The sequence below is a fragment of the Triturus cristatus genome, chromosome 1_1 (genome assembly GCF_964204655.1).
Source record: "Triturus cristatus chromosome 1_1, aTriCri1.1, whole genome shotgun sequence".
Classification (NCBI taxonomy): domain Eukaryota; kingdom Metazoa; phylum Chordata; class Amphibia; order Caudata; family Salamandridae; genus Triturus; species Triturus cristatus.
In genome coordinates this window covers 508,302,092-508,313,605 of record NC_140579.1, presented here as the reverse complement: position 1 = coordinate 508,313,605, position 11,514 = coordinate 508,302,092, and the positions used below count along the sequence as shown (strand labels likewise).

At 45.7% G+C, this 11,514-nt stretch overlaps 1 protein-coding gene across 1 annotated transcript in view; it reads right to left on the bottom strand.

Moving 5' to 3' along the window:
• Window positions 1-866: 866 nt before the first annotated feature.
• LOC146870489 (polyadenylate-binding protein 2-B-like) overlaps window positions 867-11,514 on the bottom strand; it is a 29,302-nt gene continuing 18,654 nt past the window's right edge. The window contains exons 6-7 of the mRNA XM_085642380.1: window positions 1,960-2,108; window positions 867-976 (exon numbers count right to left, since the gene is read on the bottom strand). Of these exons, the coding sequence (XP_085498506.1) occupies window positions 937-976; window positions 1,960-2,108 (189 nt within the window). The 3' untranslated portion in view covers window positions 867-936. The remainder of the gene's footprint in view (window positions 977-1,959; window positions 2,109-11,514) is intronic.

The window sequence follows — 11,514 nt, the reverse complement described above, 5'->3', positions numbered from 1 at the left end:
AAAGGCTAAAATGATGGGACTAAGGGAAGAGAGACTGGTGGAGTTGGAATTGTACACAGGGTGTGCCAGAGGGGAACACAAACCATATGAAAGAGTTATGGTATGCAACTGAAAAGGAGACATTACCATGCTATCTTTCAACATCAAGTCATTTTCAACATCGCCATAAAGCAGAAAAACAATACCAGCTAGAGAGGAAAAGGAGAGCGCAGGAAAAGTGTCTTGCACCTTACCGGCTATCATTGTGCCTGTGCATGATAATACTTTCCCACGGTTAAGCAGACCATGCAAAGGTAAAGAGGACAGGAGGAGCAGTCACACACTGGGAAGGGATGGAGCAAAAGATTAGGGCAACCAGACAAGTGGTAGGTAAACAGAAAAGAGGCAGAAGGAAGGGAAAAGTCAAAAGAGCGAGGGGGAAGGCAACAAGGACTCAAAGTATTGGTATTCAGAAGCGAATGATAAGCCGTCACCAGAGACTTAAAGTGTGCACAAAGAAGGGTTGGACCTACTTGACAGAAGGAACGAAGTGCAATGGGAGAAAGGTTTTGAGCAGAGAAGTGAAGACGAAAATTACTGAAGAGAAGACTGGCAGAGTTAAAGAAGATGAGGAAAAAGAATTGACGAATGGTGTTGGTAAGGGGACAGGCAGACAAGTGAGGGAGAGGTGTTGGGACAGAAAACACGTGTGTAGACAATGGGTGAAGGGAAAGGAGAGGGATGCTATACACAAACAATGCAAGCACAGAAGGGGCAAGATTGGAGACGGGTGGGAAATAGAGGGAACGAGCAGGAATATGAAGCACCCCAGGTTCCCCCAGAACTTCAGAATACAATTTTTTTTAAAAAATATTTCTTTTCATGTCTTCTGTTCTTTTTTTTATTTGTATTTTTTTTTGTACTTTTCTTTTTTTTCCACGTCTTCCTAACATAATTTTAGTAAGGGGAATACCATGATGTAGCTCTAGCGCGGCCCCTGAAAGAGAAGAAGCAGAATGCTAGGTAAGTTGATTGAAGGAAATCAACCCATGTAACAACTCAACAATCCCTGGAATCCAACCCCTTTGTAAGTCTACCCCATCGTCGTGCATATTCACGACACATTCAAACACCAACTCAGGAATCAATGATATTTTGAGTCAATGCTACTTTTGACTCCCACCTTATGCTCAATGGGACAGACAACCCACTATTCTCTCCAACTTTTCCTCAAAAAGAATTCATCTGCACCTTCAACTCAACTTGTGGGCAAGGAGATCAACTACTTGGCACTTCTTAATCACCTCCCACATTTTATTCAGTCCTGCTGGGATGAACCAGTCAACAGTCCGCTAGCACTATTCTCTGACCTTGTCACTAGCAGAATGGTCTCAATTTGGAAGTGAAGCTACTTGTAGGCATCCTCTGCAGCAATCATATTACCAGAAACCAAGGTGTCCTGGTTATAATTAAGCACCACCTATGCGCAATCTTTTTTTTTTTTGTTGGCTTCAATCACCATTGCATCCCAACATTCACTCAGCCCCTCGATACTTGCCAGTTACAACTGTGCTTCACTCGCACCATATTTGGCTATAAGACCCCATCATTCAGTCCTCCAATTATCTTCTACCCCTGCACAGAATGCAAGGGAGTAGCATTCACCAAAACGCTGCTCAGAGTCTTAAAAGGAGAGCAGGCTGAAGGTGAGCAGTTACTTTTTCCTTCCCAAACATCTGCTCCGCACCTCTAGGGATACCTTTCACAACTGCCTCACGCTACATCATCAGCTCCATGCATTGCACTGTCCAAGCATGTAGAAAAGGAGCTCAGAACCGCAGGCAAAAATCAGTCATTAAAAACACCTACCCAACACTCAGCATTTCAGTGGGCCTCTCCCACCATCACCGCCCACCCTTCAAGTTAGTGTCTGTTCAAGAAGCGCATGCCCCAAACGCCAAGCAGACTATCTATTCAGACCTGTAGATTCTTCCTCTGGGTCTCGGGGTGAAGCCACTGTAGAATCGGGACCGGGAACTGTAGGAGGCCGTCCTGGCTCTGTACCGTGCTCGTGGGAATCCCCGATCTGTACTGCTGATACCTGGTCTGTTTGTCCGCTTGGGCACAACCTACAATAAAAACACAAGATAAAAATGCAAGAACAGCACTTCCACAAAAATAGGGTTTAAAAAACCTTCACCCAAGCTACACAACAGGGACAAACAAGTATGTATCTGGGTGGTGAAAGAAACAAAGACTGACCAGAAAACCAAAATTGTCAACCACACTGAAAGATCAGAATACAAATCAGAAGCCAAATCAGAAGCACAACCATTTATGCCCTTTTTGTTGGAGAGAGTGAAACAAGGTACGCAATTTAGTGGATAACACTAAATTTAGTCATGGGACAAACCCAATAGGGCATAAACACAATCACACAAATAGTGAGAAACATGATCGTGCTGTACTATTATCACCGTCATCTATCACGACTAATAGAACTGAAATATATTAATCACCCAACCTCTTCTTTTAACTGCCCTAGATCGCTGCTGTAATTTAGTGTACTACTCTTACTATGGACTAAGGACCTACAGAACCGAATCATCATCGAGGTGCTTACATTGCAGGGCCACAGGAAGAGGTGTAACTTATTGTTGTACTCTTATTAGGTTTAGCCTATTACACCCCATTAGACCTGAAATGTTATTTAACTGCCATGGTCGTGTTCGAAAGGCCTAGGTTCCATGCTCACCAGTCTTACCACTGTTCTTAACCCCTTCCATGCTGCGCAGATTCCGCCGCTGTGCTGACGGAATCTTGCGCGGGCGTGGTCATGACGGAACGGTTCAGTCATGAGCACAGCTCAACCGTGGCTCATGACGGAACCGTTCCGTCATGAGCACCGAAGGGGTTAAACACAATGTAATACCAAGTCATAGAAGAGTGCTTCCAATATATGTCTTATCCTGGAGCATCCTGTCCCTCACTTCTAGATGGCGACTAGGAGCAGCCGCAGGGCCCGAGGGAGGTTAGCGTTGTCCGCGATGATCGAGGTTGAGTGGCCAACTGTCTTGCTCCAACACAGTGCCCATATATACCTGCAAGCCTTGGGAGCCCCAGAAGTGCCCGATGCTCATAGCAGTACCCTCCCAGCCTTTGCATGGCCTGGGAGGGCCAACTGCACCTTTGGGTCCCAGACACTCGAGAAGTGCGTATCCTACGCCGCACAGGCAAGACAGACTACTGCAAGTGAGACCTCCAGCCCACTGAGAGACGAGACAGGTTGCTGAATTTAGGGGAGGTCTGTGCTCTGATCCCTCCCTAGCTACCAGGGGCCAAGAAGTCTAAGGCATTTGAGCCCCCCTTGGCCTGCAGGGGCCCCCACAAATACTTTCAAAAGCAGAGGAGGAGGGAATTGGTCGACCATACTACTGTTGGAATGGGTGCATAAAATGTCAATGATTACTATGATGTGCGCAGGTCCAACAATGGCAATACTAATAAATGCAATAATCAATGGATGCAACAACCTGTGCCAGCACGACCATGCCAGTACCCATCAATGCCATGTTAATGTAAGTCATAACCTGTACCTGCACAAAGGCACAGACTCCAGCAAGAACAAGACCAATGTATGCCATAATCCATGCCTAATGACAATACTGTAACTAGCAGCGGTCGCCGGTACCTGTTTTCGCTTGATAAGAATGTTTAAGAATTTTCTTCCACTTCTCCCAATGGAATCCCGTAAGATCGTTGTGCAAGCCTTAATTACATCTAGGTTGGACTACGTGAACATCTTGTATCTGGGGCTGCCCGAGTATCTGCTCAATCGGCTGCAGGTTGTGTAGAACGCTGCGGCCAGAGCTATTCTCATGGTAAACACCAGAACACACTTCATCTCACCTGAAGGCTCTACACTGGCTCCCGGTGAGAAAGAGGGTTCAGTTTAAGGCCTTAGTGCTTGCTTATCAGGCTTTCCATGCTACGGGTGCAGTATACCGGAGGAATAGGATCCAATGTTACCAGCCTCAACGGGTCCTTAGATCCTCCAAGCAATCACTTATGGTGATTCCTAAGATCTCGAAAATCTCGGATTGGAGGAAGGTCATTCCAGGTTCAGGCGGCTCGTTTGTGGAATGAATTACCACTACATCTTTAGACGGGCTCAGGACCTGCTGTTTTTTAGAAAACAACTTAAAACGTGGCTGTTCCAATAGTAACTACTGGTGGGGTGATTCTTCAGGAGGTTTCAGCTTTGAGATTAGCACCGGGACACTCCTTGTGAGTATCCGTGTGCTTTATACATTTTTAATTTCATGAACAACAATGCCAATGTACGTTATGACTTAAGCAAACTAAACTGTCAATACCAGTAAGAACAATGTACACTGACAACTGTACGCACAATGTTGAGAATGCTAATAAATCCAATGAGCTCGTATCATTGCTGATTCAGCTAAGGGGTTCTGCACATCATCCCAGAGTCAGATAAGTGTTTAGACAAGTCCTACGACCCGCACCCACGCCTATCAGGTCACAGGTGGGGACTCTTAACCTAAAGACAAACGCGAGCCCAGAGAAAATCCTGATCAATCTAACAAATCCATAGTGGCACGACAAACAGGTCTGAGGAAATTGGCTCAAATAAAACAAGTTTGGCCAAGGGCTCGTGTTAACCAAAACACCGCAAAGCTAGATGACACATGTAGATAAAAAACTCAGCACGACATTCACACCACACGTAGTGATCACTCGCTGCTCACACCAGACATCTGGACACAGGCCAACACTAGCTCTCCCCGAGGTAAAGAGCCATCTGTGTCCTCACCCGATGCCCGCACTAGTTGATTTACAACTGAAATGCTTTTTGGAATGTAGATTTTTTTTTTTATTGTACCTCGAACTACATAAAAACAGCAGCCAAAACTTTGTATACTATTTATATACCTAATGCAATGTTGCAGCATAAATATAGCCAATTTAGAAATTGCGTTAGGGAATATTGTGCTTTTTATATAGTATTATACAATATTGTGTTTTTGTTGTTATTTTGGTCTTTCATATAGTGCGAACTATCAGAGTGCTTTACATGACCATCAATTGCATTTTTGTGTTACTACCTGCGTTTCCCAGCATTTTTGACAGTCGCCTATATGTGCCTGCAAACAAATACTGGTATTAGTTAGTTGTATGAGAATTGACACACAGACTTCAGGAATTTATCGAAGATGTTTTGAAATATTTGAAGAATAACTTTTGCTACTCAATACGTTTTGCACTGCACTGGTATCCCGATGGGGTTCATACCGCTCTGGAGAGGGCAAATGCTACTTACCAGTATGCATCTGTTCCTGGCATGTAGAGCTGCAGAATATCACACTCTTGCATAGTTTGTTATCTGGTGTTGGGCTCGGATGCTTGCACCTTGTTGTTGTCTTGGAAGAAGTCTTTTGTAGTCATAGGATGGGTGACTCCTCCCTTGGACGATAGTGCGCATGGGCATCTACTCCATCCTCAGATTGTTTTTCACCATGATGGGAAATGATGGAGTTTGTAAAAAACAGAAAAGATGTCCATGTGAATGTATCTAAGTAAGAGAACACTGGAAGAGATACAGGTTCTGGGGAGGCGGGTGATCTTCTGCAGCTCTACATGCCAAGAACAGATGCATACTGGTAAGTAGCATTTTCCGTTCGTGGCATATGAGCTGCAGAATTCACACTTTTGCATAGACTGTACAGCAGTGTCTCCCCTAGCGGTGGTCACCTGTATCTGTTGCAGTGGTTTGGAAAAGTGTCTTAAGAACAGCCTGGCCTACAGAAGCCTGTTGCTTCGCCTGCACGTCTACACAATAGTGTTTGGTGAAGGTGTGTGTAGTAGACCAAGTCGCTGCTTTACAAATGTCTTATAGGGGAATGTTCCCTAAGAAGGCTATGGAAGCCCCTAGATTGCGTGTTGAGTGGGCTCTAGGGGGAATGGTTAATGCACATTTTGCTTTCTGGTAGCATATTTGGATGCATTGGATTATCCACCTGGAGATTATTCTAGCTTTGGAGATGGGGTTTCCTTTATGAGGTGGAGAGAAAGCTACAAACAGTTGGTTTGTGTTTCTAAAAGGTTTAGTCCTGTCAATGTAATAAAGTAAAGCTCTTTTGACATAAAGTGTGTGAAGAGCCCTCTCTGCTACGGAATCTGGGTTTTGGAAAAACACTGGTAACTCTACAGATTGATTAAGATGGAAAGCAGAGATAACTTTGGGAAGGAATCTTGGATTTGTTATAAAAACCACCTTGTTACGATGTATTTGTAAGAATGGTTCTTGTATGGTTAAAGCCTGGATCTCACTTACTCTCCTGAGTGAGGCGATTACGACAAGGAAAGCTACTTTCCATGTGAGGAACTGCAATTCACATTTGTGTAAAGGCTCAAATGGGGGACACACGAGTCCAGTAAGGACAATGTTTAGGTTCCACACCAGAGAGGATGGCAGTCTGGGTGGAATTATCCTTTTAAGGCCTTCCATAAAGGCTTTGATAGCGGGTACTCTAAACAATAACAAATGTTGTCTGTTTTGTAGGTCGGCGGCAAGGGCAGTCAGATGTAATCTTATGGATGAGTATGCTAGATTACATCTTTGTAAATAGCAAATGATGTTTTGAATGGAAGCATCTAGCGGGTCAATTTTGTTATTGCAGTAAAGGACCAAATCGCTTCCATTTGGCTGCGTAGCAAGCTCTAGTAGTAGGGTGTCTTTGATAATGTTCATACAGTCCGGTGGGAGGTTAAAATAACCAAACTCTAGGACTTCAGGAGCTAGATTGCTAGATTCAGTTGTGCTGGACCTGGGTGCCTTATCTCTCCATGGTTCTGCGTCACCAGTTTTGGGGAGAGACGTAGCTTTTGGTGTGGAACTACAGAGAGTTGGAGGAGTGTTGTGAATCATGGTTGCCGTGCCCATGTGGGAGCAACTAGGATCATCTTGAGAGATTGTTGCTTGAGCTTGCGTACTACTAGTGGAATGAGTGGGAGTGGCGGAAAAGTGTACGCAAATCTGCCCGACCAGTTTATCCATATCGCATTGCCTTTGGACAACGGGTGTGGAAACCTGGCGGCGAAGGTTGGGCATTTTGCGTTTGCGTGTATGGCGAACAGATCTATGTCTGGTTGGCCCCACATTTGGAAAAATAGTTGAAGTACTTGAGGATGAAGTTCCCATTCGTGTATCTGCTGTGTCTGACGACTTAGCAGATCCGCAATCTGATTTTGCACTCCTGGAAGATGTTCTGCCAAAGATATACGTTATGCGGAATGGCCCATCTCCATATGCTTTGCGCTAGATGAGACAGCTGCAAGTATTGTGTTCCTCCTTGTTTCTGTATGTAATACATTGCTGTCATATTGTCTGTGCGGACTAGGACAGTCTTGTTGAGGAGATGTGCTTGGAATGCTTTTAACACTAGAAATATTGCCAGTAATTCTAGGTGCTTGATGTGGAGCACTTTTTTGTTGAGTGGTCCACTTGCCGTGGATTGTATGGTTTAGGAGATGGGCTCCCCAGCCGGTGAGTGATGCGTCCGCTGTTAGCACGATCTGTGTAACTGGCTCTAGAAACGGCTGCCCTCTAGAAAGGTTTTGTGTGTTCCACCACTGCAGAGAGATGTGTACGGCTGTCCACCAAAACCAGATCTGCAAGTTGACCTTGAGCCTGGTTCCACTGACGTGCTAAGCATTCTTGTAAGGGGCGCATCTGTAGTCATGAGGTACTATGAAAATGCAAGATGCCATCATTCCTATGAGTTGCATAAACACTCGAGCTGGAGGGGAGTGTTGGGGTTGTAATTTTGTGACGAGTGTTTGCATACTGGCTATCCTGGCTGGATTGGGGTATGCTAGAGCTTTGGAAGTGTCTATTGTGGCCCCTAGATACTGATGTATGTAGGAGGGCTGTAGATGTGACTTGGTGTGGTTTATTGTGAACCCCAAGTCGTGTAGCAGCTGAATTGTTTGGCGAGTGTGGTGAACACACCGACTGTGTGACTTGGCTTTTATGAGCCAGTCGTCCAGATATGGAAAGACATGAATCTGCTGTCTTCGCAAGTGTACAGCTACTAACGCAAGACACTTTGTGAAGACCCTGGGTGCTGTGGTCACTCCGAATGGGAGTGAACTGATAGTGTAGGCCATCCGCTGTGAACCGTAGATAGGGTGAGCAGGGTGTATGGGAATATGGAAGCAGGCATCTTTGAGATCTAATGTGGCAAGGAAGTCGCCTTGTTGCAACAGTGGAAGGACCTGTTGGAGAGTGATCATGTGAAAGTGATCAGACTATGTAGAAATTGAGAGGTCTGAGGTCCAGTATTGGTCTGAGAGTACAGTCCTTCTTGGTTCTATTGTGTGCTTTTGAAGCAGTGAGAGAACTTCCTGTTTGAGAAGCGTTAGATGTTAAGTGGACATCGGATGCTGTTGGGGGGGGGGGGGGGGGGTTTGGGGGGGGGGGAAAGGAAGAGCTGCAGTAAGTTCCAGGCAGTAACCATACTGGATAATTGGTCTTACCCACCAGTCTGTAGAGATGGAATTCCAGACTGGTATTAACTGTGAGAGTCTCCCTCCGACCGGAGTGGAATGGTTTGGAGGGAGTGTAGGGAAGTCACTGTTTGTTAGTGTTGTTACCTCGGCCTCTCCCTTTGTTGTTATTTTCCCTGTACCCACCTCTGAAATATCCCTTGTTGGGGGAGGTTTGTGTGGGGCTTTTATAGGAGGAGGGTGCAGTGTGTGCTGATGTTTTTGGATACGCCCCTATAAAAGGAGCAACGAAAGGAGCCTCGTGTCGATGGAGACTTTAATGCTACCATAGATTTCGCAGTCTGTGTCTTTCTTCATTTTCTCTAATGCGGTTTCTACAGCTAGGCCAAAAAGTTGTTCCTGATTGAATGGCTGATTCAGGATATTAGTCTGCGCTTCCTGTTTGAAACCAGAAATGCGCAACCATGCGTGTCTTCGTAATAACACGCTAGTGTTAATTGATCTAGATGCAGTGTCTGCGGCATCAAGGGCGCATTTAATGGAGGAGTTTGTGATTAACTTGCCCTCCTGAATCAAATCATTGGCCTTGTATTGGTCAGACAAATGCATTAGGCCCTCAAGCTCGTCGTAGTAAGCCCTATCATACCTGGCAAGCAATGCTTGTGCATTAGCTATTCTCCAGTGATTAGCTGCCTGGGAGGCAACTCGTTTGGCTGAGTCATCTAATAGTTTAGACTCTTTGTCTGGAGGTGGAGCATCACCGGAGGTTTAAGTTGGCACGCTGGCGTGCATTGGTCACCACCAGTGAATCTAAAAGGGAGTTAACCTTTAATGTAGGTGGGATCATTGGGGGCACGGTTTATATTTAATCAATCCGAGGATTGAGAATCCTGGCCCTGACAGGGTCTTTGAAGACGTCCGGTGCATGTTTAATGACACCTTTGAGCATGGGTCGTGTTTGTACTGTCTTTTGTGACTGTGCACAAGTATCTACCAGGAAGTCTTCCTCCGTGGGGTCTGAACGCATTTGGACACTATGATATTGGGCAGCCCTATCAATGAGCTGACTAAACCCAATGTAGTCATCTGGGGGAGAAGGTCTTGTGGGGTATGCATCTGATCAGGAATGTCTGGAGGATCTACAGGGGTATCGTAGTCGTCCCAGGTGTCCTGCGGCATGCTAGTGTCATCAGGATCATTGAAAGGGTCATAATGTGGGTCCCCACCCCCTAAGTCGTCATCATCCTGTGGTGGTGGTAAGTATGGAAGACTTTAAAGGAGAACAAGGCTTAGTAGGAAGACCAGGAGAAGAGGGTCTCAGTGGTGAAGTTGCAAAGTCCCTTTTCTTCACAGGCACATCTGGAGTGTGTGGGGTGTCCAATTTCCTCTTCCTAGTTGGGAGACTGACAATATGGCCCATTTTAGGGTCCACAGGCAAATGTCTTTTTGTTTCGGATTGATAGGACCTGGTAGAAACAGTTCTTCCTGATTGGCGTCTGTTTGAGATATGTTCGGATCTGAGGCTTTTTGGTGCCGAAGTGCTCGGTGCCGAGGCCTTTTTGGAGACAGCAGGAGTAGGATGCGTTGCCGATTTCGGCACGGACAGTGTTTTTGGGACACTGGCGTTTGGCTTGCTCGGTCCCAAGCCGCCAGAAGGCTTCTTTGTCTTCGGAGCTGGGCCGAGCCGGGCCGTCTGAAGTTCTTTCGGTCGCGACTAAGGCCTTCAGGCGAAGTCTTGACCGGAGCTTTTCTTTTTCGGAGTGGGGTTGGGGCAGGGACAGTTGTACTCACTCGTTAACCTGGTCATCGGAGTCATCTGCTTCGGATACGATGTTGAGATCCTCCGAATCCTCTGCCTCTGAAACGTTGGGGCCTTCATCGACGATATCTTATGGCACCGGTGCAGCCTGTTGCGCCATAACGTGTCGTCGAGCCCGGCGATCACGAATAGTCTTCTTGGACCGGAAGGAGGTGCAGGCTTGGCAATCTTTTTCGTGTTCTGGCGAGAGACAAAGGTTGCAGACCTTGTTGGTTGCTATGTGGGAATTTAGCTCCACACTGGGGGCATTTTTTGAATGGAGTTCTCTCAATTAGCTGAAGGCCCGAATGGCGTCAATAGGCCCCGCGGCGACGACCGGAATAGAGTATTTGAGTTGGCGCGTCGAAAGGCACGTGAACGAACACAATACCGCAGAGTTTGCGCTGGTTTACGTGTCGAAAAGGTTTGGAAAACACAATACCGAACCGCTGAAGTTACATCCGAACCAGATGGCGGAAAAAAACAATCTGAGGATGGAGTCGATGCCCATGCGCACTATCGTCCAAGGGAGGAGTCACCTATCTCGTGACTACAAAAGATTTCTTCCAAGACAACAACAAGGTGCAAGCATCCGAGCCCAACACCAGATGACGATCTATGCAAAAGTGTGAATTCTGCAGCTCATATGCCTCTAACAGGTAAGTTTACATGACAGGCAGAGGTCTTAACATCTGGAAGTTTGTTTATTAGGAGCTGCCTGCGTTGCCTGAAGTATAGCTTAAATTCTCCTCATGCAAATCAGTGATTTCAGCAGAAATATGGGCATATTCATAACATGTACTATAAACATAGTAAGATGGAAGGATGGTTTAGGGAGTTTAAGGGTCACCACTAAAAAAAATGCAGTGAATGGGAGGTCAAGTGGTCAAATTATTGTTTTTACCTGGAGTGTAATGCAAACAAGCCGCTTCTTACATTAAAATCACATGCCCTCTTAAATGTACCAACGTTATTTGAAAAAGTAATTATAGCTAGTGATTAAAGCCAACTAAGACATGGAAGGAGAAATTGTTCTAGTCTCAAGATCCGACCCCCCCTTAAAAAGGAGGGGGGAGGGGGGGATGTGAACGGTGCAAATATAAAGAAACAAGCATTTACAATGCAACGGTCTCGGCATTGTTAAAGTTATGCTATTGGCATTGCTCATGACATTATTATTGTTTATGTTTTTGTTTTTAAAACATTTA